The sequence below is a fragment of the Xiphophorus maculatus genome, chromosome 17 (assembly GCF_002775205.1).
Source record: "Xiphophorus maculatus strain JP 163 A chromosome 17, X_maculatus-5.0-male, whole genome shotgun sequence".
Lineage (NCBI taxonomy): Eukaryota > Metazoa > Chordata > Actinopteri > Cyprinodontiformes > Poeciliidae > Xiphophorus > Xiphophorus maculatus.
The window spans coordinates 11,565,135-11,578,218 of record NC_036459.1 but is presented as its reverse complement, the minus strand read 5'-3'; the positions used below and the strand labels follow the sequence as shown (position 1 = coordinate 11,578,218).

Here is a 13,084-nt window from a genome sequence, read left to right as displayed (position 1 = left end):
AACTTCAAACATTATCCTGAGCCGTATGCAACGAAATTTCGTTCTTTATACACCCTGTGCATTGAAAATGACAACAAAGTCAGTCTAAGTCGAAGTCGAAGTCTAAGTCTATTGTGCAACTGTGAGATGCGTTGAGGCCATTACCAGGGTACTGATAAGGTAATGGCCCTATTTACTGAACAAAAGCACCTGCTAGATAAAATCCTTCAGGCCAGTTGGACTATCGAAGCCGATATAGGTATACGTCAAAGTGGACTAACTCTAGCCATTCTAGTGTTAAACTGCTAAACTGGGATTTCTTGCATTTGCATTTTACATCAGTAATACTTTTAATAAAAGTCCAGGTCAAGTTGGTCACCAACAACTAGACTGAACTTCACTTACCAATAATCTTGGACTCAGTATAAGTTTCTTCATACCCTGCAGGAAGACCAAACCGTAAAATCACTAAGCCGAGAACGATACTTGGGGAACCCAACATAAAAAAAAACACAAAACTATGACCCGGTCCCTTTAATGGAAGGTTTAGTCACGTTTCTCCGCCTTAAGGCCATTTTATCATGCACCCCCTACCAGTTAAATCATTACCAAAACACACCATTATTGTTCTGCAATGTAAAGAAAGCACCTATACTAATCAAAATACCTATTTTACAGGAGAAAAGCTCAAGGTGAGATGGAAAGCACAGGATAGCACCAGCTCTCAGAGCAAATTGGAAAGTTAAAGGTTTGAAGGCAACAAAAAAAAGAAATAAATCATGCAGCACATAAAGAGATACATTAGCACTTTCATGTCTTTACATTAGATCTGTCAGTGGGTAAAATGTGAGAATTTTGTCAAAAAAGAAAATTTAAAAAAAAATCTAATTCTACTATAATTAAAACTACTGTAACAGTGACAGTCAATGAGTAGGAACAATGAAATGTGCTAATGTACCTCACAACAACAAGATGAGGTGACTTCCTTGTTCTAATTAATGATTACCCCCACTAGGTTATTGTATATTTAAAACTCATGAGATAACTTGCTTAAGACCTGGGTGAAAAATAGACTAGAGTGAAAAACAGCTGAAGTTTCTGGGCTCGCGTCTTAACTTTAAATGTTTACAGTAAATGTCCCGATTCCAGAAAGCCTTTTAATCCTTTTATCTTTGCTGCAATCCTCGTCATGTTTTGTGCACGATAAGGATGCAAAAAATGGACATCACCCAGGTCCAAGCTCGCTCACGTGAGTTGGTGTACAGACCCAAAATGTCATGTCCGCTCTGAGGAAAGAGCCCCCCCCACAGGTGCTCAGAAACACCTGTGTGACTCTCTGGACCGTCCAAATCTGGAAAAGCCAATCAGCCAGATTGTCAGTCAAAGAGACAGAATGGGGTAAGGCAAACAAAAGAAATGGAAAACAATGGCTGCACATTTTTTGACAAAACGTTTGTTTTTGTTTTGTTTCTGTTGAACGATGCCTACATGTATTCAATCTTTCTGAAAAAGTAATTTGATCTCTAATGAAAAATGCTTGACATGCTTATGTTGAATGGATTTCTTGCAGGACTTGGTCCAATAACTAAATATTTAGTAGCTTGAAGTCCAGAGAACAAAACATCACAGCAAAGTAATAAATTACTGCGAAGTAGAAAGGAAATCTCAGTTTTCAATACATTTACGAAGAAATTGAAATAAAATCTGAAAACAATGTTGAATTTTCTTTACTTGTCACAGTAAGAAACTACTTAAGTTTTGGTTCATCACAAAATACCCCCAACAAACTGTTGTTGTAAAATATTAAAATGTTAAATGGCTCATCAAGCTATTTATAACCCTGATTTCAAAAAGCTTTGAAATATAAAAAAATAATGCATGTTTTGTACATACTCTTGCCTTGCTGTGTGGAAAAAGGCAGGTTCTTTGCCCTGTCTGGCGAGTAGCCTCTGCTGCTCACGCTGGAGCCAGAGCGACTGTGAGGGGAGCGGGCCACCTCGCGGCGGACAGGGGAGCGTTCTCTTAGGGGAGGAAACAGGGCCGCCTTCCTCCTGTAAGGATCCCTTTCCTCCCTGGAAAGATGAGAGACATGAATTGGTCTCACGTTTGTCGTATTCCAACATTTCAAGTGGAAACTGGAAAATTGTTCTCATTTGATGTCAGATCCAGTAATTTGCCACAACTTCTGTTCACGGTTCCATTTATTCTAAAAAGCAGTGCAAAGTCGCCATCTAGCGTTCACTATGATGTACTGAACTTCATTTTGGATGAAAATATTGACTTATCTATCCTATATGTTGCATCTTCAGCCTCTAATGACTTTCTAACATTAGCTTGAGACAGTGCAAAGAAACGGATTCCCAGGTCGGTGATCAGCAAGTCCTTTTCATACCCTCTGTCCAGGTTGCGGATGGCTTGCACTAATGTGTCTTCCCCGCTTTCTGGCAGCGATCTGGCAGCTGGATAAACGCCCTGGCTTCTCACACTGGGAGGTGGAGGTGCACGAGCACTGAGGGGAGAAAAAAAATTAATTACATGAATGAATAAAAACACTGATAAATGGTTGCAAAACTCTAAGATGATTTTTGAAATGAAATATACAAAACAAGTCTGGATTTATATCCTGACTTGTTTTAACTAGTCAATTTTACTGAATATTAGTAAATGATTTGCAGCAGCATTAAAATTGTATGCAGTTTGAGGAACAACTCAAACAGTTTTTCTGCATTGCCAGTTCATTCACTTGTACTTTTTTTTTTATCTTTTCTGTTATTACAAAGTATATACATATATTTTTTTATTAAAAATATAATAGAAGCTGTTGCGGTTAAAAACTAAGGGTAGAAAATACAAATAACTTATTTATAGAAAAGTGCTGAAGGCTGAAAGGAATGTTTGGGGTTCTCTCCTGTTCCTGTTGCCCTTAGCAACTTGATCTTGGATAAATTGAAGATCAATTGAAGGACTTTTAGTTTCTTTAACACCAAACTAAAGTTACCTAAATCATATGACCATTATGTGAGGCAATGTGTAATAATGGATGATCAATGAAATATTAAAGCATTGGTATTCATGACTAACTCATCATTGTGGTACAGAAATGAGGTTTTTAGATGGAAAATTTACTAAATGTGTTCACCGTGTCATTTTGTGCAATACTCCAAGAAATACAAAAAAGGCAGGGTAGTGCATGAAATCTTGGCAAACAACCTTAGACTTTAACAAAAAGACTAAAAGAGAAATAATTACCCAAACTCCAAGGATCGTCCCGCATGAGGGTCTTCTCTCGGTACTCTGTAGGGAAAGTCTTCCTACAATTTTTTTTTTGTGAAAAATACAAATAACGAAAAAAAAAAATGCAGTAGATTAAGGTCTTCTTTGTATGCAATTTAACTTTCATCAATACTTGAAGGGTAGAACGATTGCACATAAAGAACGTCAACTTCAATAATGTGACATTTTATCAAAGCAAACATGATAAATGTATGCAAAAAAGAACTAACAAAGGGATCGTTTTATATATACCCTTCGTGCTGGTGGGATTGCTCTGCGCTCAGGAAAGTGGTGGCCCTCCACTTGGTAGCCCCTCTGATCGTCATGGAAACCTCGAGGGCCGCCTCCATTCGGGTAAAAACGGGGACCTCCTTCGTATTCATACCCGCCTCGACCGTACTCATCCTCCGGTCTGCCAAACGGGCCTCTCCTCTCGATGGCTCCGGCTGCCCTTGGATACGGACCCTACGCAGAAGCGTGGAAAGTAAGAATTCTTGGGAGGAAAAAAAAAAAAAGTGCATCTTTTGTTGTCTAAAAAATGGTTTTGTTGGCATAAACAAAGCTTGCAACTTGTGCTCCGAATGACAAGGGCAAAAAATTTAAAAAAGTAAGCCTCTACACACTTACTGGCCTTTCTTGCATAAAGCGGTCTTCATACACCTCCCGTATACTTCTGTCTCTTCTGTATGTCACTGTGAAAGAACAATAATATAAAGACATCGCATCATTTCAGAAGGGAAACTTGCATTATATACATGTGCAACAGAGTGAAATATGCCAGGCTTTTAATTCTTGTAATTTTGATGATGATGGCTTAGAGATAATGAAAATAATAATAAAAATAAATCAGCAGCTCCGAAAATTAGGACATTACTTAAGACAAGCGAAAAATGATCATTTACTGCATCAGTGGCGAGGTGATCAGCCTGTGGTTCTGCTGAAGTGTCACAGGAGCCCAGGTTGCTTTGAAATCATCCTTCAGATCATTTGCCTTGTTGACTTGATGCCTCTTATATTCCTCTTGAAGATACCTCAAACTATGAGGTTCAGGTCAGACCAGCTTCAGGTGCCATTCCCTACCACTGCCGGTAGGGAATGGCAAGTCAGCATCTCCATGGAGCTGGTCAACCCTAGAAACATTAACACTTCTTGGTAATTGACTGCATTGACTGGACTTTAGAAAACAGCGGACTAACACCAGCAGACTGAATGGCAACCCCAATAACCGACTGTGGAAACCCCACTCTGGATTTCAAGCAATGTGGATTCTCTGTCTACTTGTTCTCCAGACTCTGAGACTTTGATTTGCAAGTTAAATGCTGATTTATTTTAACCCTATTTTGAACCACGGAGCAATTCAGTTCTTTATTTCCAAATCCCAGTGAACATGCTTCATATCTGGTTTAGATGCTACTTCACACAAAGAAAGTGAGCTTTCATCGATGTGTAGTGGCTCTTGATGTGCCGACTCCAGCCTAAGTTCACGCCTTCTGAAGCTCCACAAACACTAGAATGAATTTTGCTTGACCATCATCTCCACTCTTTCCTTCCACTCAACTTTCTATGAATATACTTGGATACAGCACTCTGAACAACCAACTTCTTTAGCTATGACTTTTTGTGGCTTACCCTCCTTGTACACGGTGCCACAGCCAATCTTCTGGATACCTGTCAAGTCAGCACTCTCCCTCATGTTTGTGTAGCCTCCTAACCCACACTGAGACCATCAGAAAATGTTTGCAGGCATTTTGAGTAAATTAAATTAGATTAGGATATGAGATGAGTTTCTAATATAGAGTCGACAAATGATTCATTTTAAATAGACTTTAAAACACTTTTGTTACTTTATAAATCGCTAAAAGGCTTAGCGCCACAGTGCATTCAAGATTTGCTCTTGATATATCAACCTTCCAGACCACCAGGGTCTTCTGGTTCTGGACTGCTCTGCATCTCCAGAACCAGAACCAAACACGGAGAAGCAGCATTCAGATCGTAAGCACCACAAATCTGGAACAAGCTTCCAGAAAACTGCAAAACAACTCTCACATCTCATGTGATGAAAGTCATGGAGAGACTGGTCCTGGCCCAGCTGAGGCCTCGGGTGAGTACGTTTCTAGAACCCCTGCAATTTGCCTACCAGCCCCACTTAGGAGTTGACGATGCCGTCATTTTCCTGCTGCAACGAGCATTTTCGCACCTGGATGGTGGAGGAGACACTGCGAGAATCACATTCTTTGATTTCTCCAGTGCCTTCAACACCATCCAGCCTCTGCTACTGGGTGAGAAGCTGCGGAGGATGGGTGTCAACGACTCAGTGATCTCCTGCGTAACTGACTACTTGACAGGCAGGCCACAGTTTGTCCGTCTGGGCAGTGTCCTGTCTGATGTGATGGTCAGTGACGTAGGAGCTCCACAGGGAACTGTGCTTTCTCCCTTTCTCTTCACCCTGTACACCACTGATTTCCAGTACAACTCTGAGTCATGTCACCTACAGAAGTTTTCTGATGACAGCGGTTGTCGGGTGTATAGGGGATGGAGGGAAGGGGGAGTACAGGACACTGGTGGACAGCTTTGTGGAGTGGTCTGAGCAGAATCACCTGAGGCTCAACATTAGTAAGACCAGAGAGATGGTGATTGACTTCAGAAGGCAGAAGACACCTTCACGGCCACTAAAGATCAAAGGGGAAGTGGTGGAGGATTACAAATACCTGGGAGCTGTAATCGGCAAAAGACTGGACATCTAACACTGACGCTGTGTGCAGGAAGGGGATGAGCAGACTCTATTTTTTTAAGGAAGCTGAGATCCTTCAATGTGTGCAGCAAGATGTTGGAGACCTTTTATCACAGTGTTGTTGCCGGTGCCATCTTCTTTGCTGCTGTGTGTTGGGGAAGCAGCATCAGAGCCAGCGACTCTAATAGACTAGACAAAATCATCAGGAAAGCTGGCTCTGTACTGGGATTAAGGCTGGAGTCCCTGGAAACTGTGGTGGAGAGGAGGACACTGAAGAAGGTTCTGTCTATGATGGACAATAAACAGCACCCTCTCCACCACATAGTGGACAGACAGCGGAGCACCTTCTCACATAGGCTGCTCCAGCTCCGCTGTCGTAGGGACAGATACAGGAAATCCTTCCTGCCACATGCCATCTCACTGTACAATAAAAGCTAAATCATTGTTCTGCACTAATCAGTCCAATTTTTTCCAATTTTATTGTGTCTTGTCTCTATGTTGTAACTGCAAAGTAATTTCCCTGCTGGGATGAATAAAGTACTTCTATTCTATTCTACTCTATAAACTGAAGTTCCTTTAAATCGAGCCTAAAAACCCACTTGTTTAAAGTTGCTTTTGAACCATAATAAACAAAGCACTGACCAACATATTTGATTTGTATCATTTTGATGATGGCACGCCTCAAAACGCAATGCTTGTTCAATTGTTGACGGCATGGTGTTTTCTTTATCACTTTCTGTTTTTTGCATGCAAAGCACCTTGAACCGCACTGCTGCTGAAAATAATCTGAAAACAAACTTGACCGACTGATTTAACTTCTCCACAATATTCTAATCTTCCAACATAACATTTACTTTCACCATCAGTTTGCCATAATCATCAAAAGTACAATGTGTATTCAATCCATATAACTTATGAGTTATACTTTCTGAATGATGTGACAAAATACAGAACTTTATTACAACACCACCACCTATAGTTTTACTGTTACCAGATTCCCTAGCCTGCTCCACAATACATAAAGTAGAATTTACATGTGTACAAGTTTGTAGTAGTATTGTGATAAAATGAGAGAAAACAGGGATGGTGAAATGCAGCCCTTGTTTTGTTTACTTGTCCCTTAAATGGTGCCTCTACTATAAAGGCTTGGCTGGTTACTTACTTTTCAAGTTTGTTGCTTTTCGGGAAATACGACCTCCAATCAATCTGTGGAGAGATTTTCAATTGCATAAATAGAATAGCTAAACATTTCTGAAGAAAGCATGTACACATCTTTATGTGAACACAAAAACATAAGATGTATAACACAACCAAAAGCATGAACGCAAGATAATTCAGTGTCAAGCTTATAAAATGTTATTTTACCACACAAAAACAACTAGTTTCTGTTTGACTTGACCGATTTCGTTTGGGCTTGTTGTCCTGGAATATCCTCGCCTTTGCTCTGTTGGCTTCGACAGCCATTTATTATCACAACACTGTTGGTTTTAATGTATTAAATACACCAACTCAATGCAGGATAAAAAAAAAAAAGAAAGAAAGAAGAGCTAACTCGGCTAACCCGTCTGTGCAGCAAACATTCGCACGTTTTGTTTGACGTAAGTGCAGGTTAGCTTTCAGTCACTAGCGCATAAATGACCCAAAACAAATATTTACAGAACTTCTGGTCGTGCACAACCAACCGTATTTTAAAAACAAAGTAAAAAAGCAATTCCTCTGAGCGGAAAATATCAAAACAGTCTCACCTCTTATTGCCGTTGAGCTAGCCTAGCCTTTCAGAGTTGCTACACAAGACGTATTTATTAGAACGAATGCGTCATCAAGCTGCGACGAGCAGGCGGCGTTTGGTTTCTGTTAGCTTTGTTATTTAGAAACACAACCATTTTCTTGTTTTGACATAACCAAACTGCGATTTATTAGTGACATCCACATAGGTAAGTCTTGCATTGAACTCACTTGCGTACACAAAGCCACATGACAACAAAATTTATAAGTGGTTATGTTCTTTTTTACTATTATTGTTTTGCATCGACAGTCTGTCCACTATGAGTGGGGGTTTAGCTCCAAGCAAAAGCACAGTTTATGTATCAAATCTACCATTCTCTCTGACAAACAGCGACCTGCACAAGGTAATCTGACTTTTTTGAAAATCATTCTATGCAAAGAGTCTTAGCACAGTTAAAATCTACTTATTTTAATCAACTAATATGTCCGTTTTTGTACACTAACATACAATATTCGGGTCATTGCAGTTATTCACAAAGTATGGAAAAGTCGTAAAGTAAGTATTGCCTTTTTTTGTATTTTTGTTTTATAACCATTCCTCACATGAATTGAAATGCTATGTTGATTTCAACTTTTTATTTGAAATTAAATATTGGGTACTTGAATATAGATTTTTCCTGCATGAATTTACCAAATGCAAAGTTTTTAAAAAGCTATACTGAATAAAAACAAATTAATAATAATTATATTTTGCTTGCACTTGGTAGTACCATAGGTTTGGAGCCAAACGCCTTGCAACACACAAGGCACCTCAAAGAAACCAAAAAATTGGATAGGCTATGAAAGCCTGGTCTGTTCATCTCTATGCGTCTTTCTTTTTGACTGCCAAGTGGTCAGATATTTATTTTTTGTACTTGTGTACATAAGCTGTTCTGAAAGTGGATGCATGGTGAGGCAAACTAGCAGGATTGGAATCATTATTCATTTATTTATGTGGTCAATTTTGGTGGGAGTAATGAACAATGCAGCAGCCCTGAAGTACTAAAAAATTATGACCATGTGTTTTTTTTTTGTTTGTTGTTGTTGTTTTTTAGTAACTTGGATGTTATTTTGATTAATACAGGCTTCCCTGACCTCCTTTGTTACTTATTTGATGTCACCAGATGCATTTACACCTGAACGCTTTTAGAAAAAAATATAAAGTTGGTGTTTGGCTTGAATACATCACAATTTACGTAATTGTAGCAAAAGAGAAACAAAAAATGTCTATAATATATTAGTCTATAGCCAACAAACTATACTTGAGTTCAAGTTGGATTGATTTTCCATAAAGGTCTGGCTTGTTGCATTAGAAAACATTTAATCTGCTCACAATTTCTGTGCTGTTTATTCTAGGGTTACAATAGTGAAGGATAAATTCACCCGACAGAGTAAAGGAGTGGCGTTTGTCCTTTTCTTGGACAGAGAAGCCGCTCACAATTGTGCAAGAGCAGTGAACAACAAACAGGTAAGCAATACTGAATGACTACTTGCACAAACTACAGATTTCTGTCAGTGTTTCTGTAATGCATGTTTACTAAAGTCTCACTTTAGTTATAAAGGAAATTTCTTTATCCACCCAGTTGTTTGGCCGAACAGTTAAAGCCAGTATCGCTGTGGACAACGGGCGAGCAGCAGAGTTTATAAGGAGACGGAACTACACGGACAAGACCAGATGTTACGAGTGTGGGGTGAGTGAACAATCAACTTTGGGAAAGGCAGACTTGTAGGAATGGCCTTTGTAAATTCCATCTATGCATTACAGGAAACGGGACATCTGAGCTATGCATGTCCTAAAAACCTGCTTGGAGAGAGGGAACCACCAAAAAAGAAAGAAAAGAAGAAGAAGAAAAGGGCTCAACAACCTGAGCATATGTAGGAACTGTATTATAGTGAATAACAGAATGTATTTTTTGTATAACTTGGTATAGATATTATATATATATATATATATATATATATATATATATATATATATATATATATATATATATGCATTTCTTTTAGTGAGGAAGAGGAAGAAAGTGAAGAGGAAGGAGAAGACCCTGCCCTGGATAGCTTAAGCCAAGCCATAGCTTTTCAGGTAATTCTCAGCATTGCCGTATGTGTAACATATTTATATTTACCATGTGTATAACCGAAGTCTCTTGCTACATTCGCTTCAGTTAAAATCTTGCCATAATGGAAGGGTGGCAAAAAGACCGAAAAATATACAGAAAGTTTTAAGAAGTCCCATTTGCAGATTACCACAATCTATGTGGCAAACATGTGGAAGAAGGTTATCTGGTCAGATTAGACCAAAATTGAACTTTCTGGCCTGCATACCAAGCAATTGGTGTAGAAAAATTAACACTGTGCCTCATCCTCAAAGTATCGTTCCTACAGGGAAACATGATTGATACTTTTGTTCAGAAAGTTGGAGTTGATGGAATGATTGATGGTGCTAAGAACTGGTCAACCTCAGAAGGAAACTATATATAGAGACAGCAAAAACTTTAAATGCCAAAAATCACATCACATTGCCCTATGGAAGTTTGGAACCTTCCCACAAAGTCACCAATCAAAGATTTGAGAATACCAGCATTTATGTGGTGCAAGAATTACAAAACCATTGATGAAAGGAGATTTCTACAACTTTTTATGAGCCAATTTGCTCAAATGGCCAAAGTGACCCTCTGAAAAATTGCAATCAGTGCGTCTTCCAGGAGTCTTGTAAGCTTCATGAGCTGAAACATCAGAACAAATAATAAAAATCTGTTTACTCTGTGGTAGATGTTTCAGATGTTTTTGACACATTTTGTTTTCCAGTATGTCTAATATGGTAGAGTTTATGTCAACTAACAAACTGTCTTTCTGGGGCGTCTCTCCAGCAAGCCCACAGGGAGGAAGAGGAGAAGAAAAAGAAAAGGCAAGCGGAAGAGGACAATGTCTCGACATCCTCAGACTCTAAGAAACCAAGGATTAAAAAGAGTGCATACTTCAGTGACGAGGAGGAACTGAGTGACTAATACATAGACTTTTAAACCGCATACATATTTATCAAATTGTTTTCTGGTGAAGTTGAGTTTTATGTTCTTCAAATATTTTCTTAATAAAATTAGCTTTGCTCATGTGTGTGTACTGTACATATTTATTGCTGTGGGGCGGGTGCTAATTAAAAGTTTAATTCATATGGGGAATGGAGGAAAGATATATTTCTTAACACTTTGGCTGAACTGACTGGAGAAATTTTTTTACAATGCTTTTCAGTTGGCAAATTAGCTCAGTTGTTTTAGAACTTGAAACAGGAGCAAGGTTAAGAATTTAATTCAGAAGAAAGTGGAACATGTTTTCAGTTTTCAATTATTTATTTCTGTTAAATCATGAGGATATCTAATGAAAACACTATATTTAAGATTAGACTAATACATCACACCAATAAGAATTTTGCTTATGAAAAGTAAAACCTTAAAGGTTGTTTTCAAAAGGCATTTTTAATCCAACAACTCGTATTCTAATTTATTGAATATGGATTATAGATGCAGAGTGCCATCAATGTTTATTTTGTCACCTGTCATAAATTACATACATAGAAAATAAAAAAATCACTTTCTCAGAAAATTTGAGTATTACATAAAACCAATGAAAAAGGGCGCAGAAATGTTATGTCTCACTTCTATATGAATTACCCACTAATTCTGCAAACTCTTATAAAGCACCGAGTTAGAGTGCTGAGTGCACCCATGTAGCCATTTGTTGGAAAGTTTAGTGGAAGGCAAAATTCGGGTAGTCAGACATGGATAACCAAACAGTAATAACTGTACATCTTATCTGATCTAAAGAGAAAAGTGACTGAATTGTTTAGCTGTCCAGTGTTTCCAGATGAAAGAAAATTCTGCATTTTAAGTTGGAAATCAACCCAATCTCCTCCATGCCATGCTTCATTGTTGCAGTAAAGCCAGGCATTGAAAGGATATAAGAGACGTATTTTACCATAGGCAGACATTTCACATTTTGGGTTTTAATTTTCTGTAAGCGCTGACCGTCAACATTGAAACATATCAATCTGTGCACAGTGATTTTGCAATACATATGAGCTTAACTGTTATAATGCGACTAATTAAATTCTTATCAACGTAGATGCACCTGCAACTCGTTTCCGGTACAATAGACCCTTTTCACATGACGTCACACAACTTCCGTTTTGGCTCGAAGCTGTGTATCCTTAGTTCCGGTGTACATAGTAAGTAATGATAAAGTTGTCTATTTCATATATATATATATATATATATATATATATATATAAATATATATATATATATATATATATATATATATATATATATATATATATATAGAGAGAGAGAGAGAGAGAGAGAGAGAGAGAGATATGTATAAATCTGACAGCATATGTTGATCAGACAGATCACCGGAGCATGGAGTTTACACAGTCTCTAAAACATTTGCCTAAAATAAGATTTGAAGATATATCACGATTTGCAAACCAGTTCTCTCTGACAAAAAAATCTAAATTAGACAAAGGCTACAAATTCTTCACCGAACAATACCTGTTTGACTATGAAGGTAGGTATTTTTGTTTTGCGTAACCGTTAGCTTAGCATTAGTGAATTTTGTTAGCTAGCTAACTACGTGACATAACTGTTCCTTAACCAGAACTTTTTACTGTTTTTGAACTATAACGTTTTAGGCTCTAATCTTGATCAGATTATTAAATTATAGACTGGAGTTGCCACTCATCCCATAAAATAGGGATTTGTTTGTTATAAGCAGAGATGTCCGGTGCCGCCGCTGCTTTGTAATGCCTTTAATCGGACCACTTTTTCGGTAACGAATAATCTAACGAGTTCGTATTTCAAATCCAGTAATCAGATTAAAGTTATTTATCCAAATCATTGCACATTAATATTTTCTTGTGTATTTATTTTTATTCCTTCTTTGCGTCTTTGGGAGAGACTCTGTGACAGTTAGCAGTGACAGAAACATGAACAGTGCATGGAGATGCGCATTTTGTTGCTGGAAAAACAGAAATATCGTCAAGCCCAACTGTTATTTGTGGCTTTTGTCTTGTTTTTTCTAAACTTATAAAAAATAATGATTCACCGGTTGCGTTTTTTGCGCTGACAGAGAGTATATTTTTCCTAAATGTGGCTAAAGCTGCTGCTAGGTGGTTTACTCTCCGATCGGAGGCTGTTTATTTTATACACAGATAGAGAATGGTGAATTTACAATGATTAGTAACAGCTATCTAACACTTAAATGCTGTTATTATTAAACTTACCTTTTATTATATCCTTAGGATTATGAGAATGCGGGAAGTTTTCAGCTTGGTTCCCAAGG

At 38.1% G+C, this 13,084-nt stretch overlaps 2 protein-coding genes across 10 annotated transcripts in view; one reads left to right on the top strand and one right to left on the bottom strand.

Annotated features, from left to right (window-relative positions):
* The window catches only part of pphln1 (periphilin 1), a 72,455-nt gene that overhangs the window by 13,775 nt on the left and 45,596 nt on the right, over positions 1 to 13,084 (bottom strand). For 2 of the 9 annotated variants that reach the window (XM_023350643.1, XM_023350646.1), the window contains exons 1-9: positions 7,729 to 7,804; positions 7,146 to 7,189; positions 3,880 to 3,944; positions 3,505 to 3,717; positions 3,229 to 3,290; positions 2,372 to 2,488; positions 1,873 to 2,051; positions 1,247 to 1,330; positions 385 to 420 (exon numbers count right to left, since the gene is read on the bottom strand). In XM_023350643.1, the coding sequence (XP_023206411.1) occupies positions 385 to 420; positions 1,247 to 1,330; positions 1,873 to 2,051; positions 2,372 to 2,488; positions 3,229 to 3,290; positions 3,505 to 3,717; positions 3,880 to 3,944; position 7,146 (757 nt within the window). In that variant the 5' untranslated portion in view covers positions 7,147 to 7,189; positions 7,729 to 7,804. Of the gene's footprint in view, positions 1 to 384; positions 421 to 1,246; positions 1,331 to 1,872; positions 2,052 to 2,371; positions 2,489 to 3,228; positions 3,291 to 3,504; positions 3,718 to 3,879; positions 3,945 to 7,145; positions 7,190 to 7,728; positions 7,805 to 13,025; positions 13,057 to 13,084 lie in introns of those variants that run through there. The other 7 variants (XM_023350647.1, XM_023350649.1, XM_023350644.1 and 4 more) reach the window with 6 other exon arrangements.
* zcrb1 (zinc finger CCHC-type and RNA binding motif containing 1) lies at positions 7,790 to 10,857 on the top strand. The gene is made up of 8 exons (XM_014468778.2): positions 7,790 to 7,917; positions 8,019 to 8,112; positions 8,236 to 8,264; positions 9,104 to 9,215; positions 9,331 to 9,438; positions 9,513 to 9,622; positions 9,755 to 9,830; positions 10,618 to 10,857. The coding sequence occupies exons 2-8, from the start codon at positions 8,029 to 8,031 to the stop codon at positions 10,753 to 10,755; spliced, it is 657 nt and encodes a 218-aa protein (XP_014324264.1). The 5' UTR covers positions 7,790 to 7,917; positions 8,019 to 8,028; the 3' UTR covers positions 10,756 to 10,857.

What these genes read in the sequence shown, in the direction of transcription:
- zcrb1 (XM_014468778.2), top strand. Translation starts at nt 8,029, where the DNA reads ATGAGTGGGGGTTTAGCTCCAAGCAAAAGCACAGTTTATGTATCAAAT. An exon ending in CAAACAGCGACCTGCACAAG is followed by an intron (nt 8,113 to 8,235) that starts GTAATCTGACTT and finishes GGGTCATTGCAG; the next exon opens with TTATTCACAAAGTATGGAAA. An exon ending in GCTCAACAACCTGAGCATAT is followed by an intron (nt 9,623 to 9,754) that starts GTAGGAACTGTA and finishes CATTTCTTTTAG; the next exon opens with TGAGGAAGAGGAAGAAAGTG.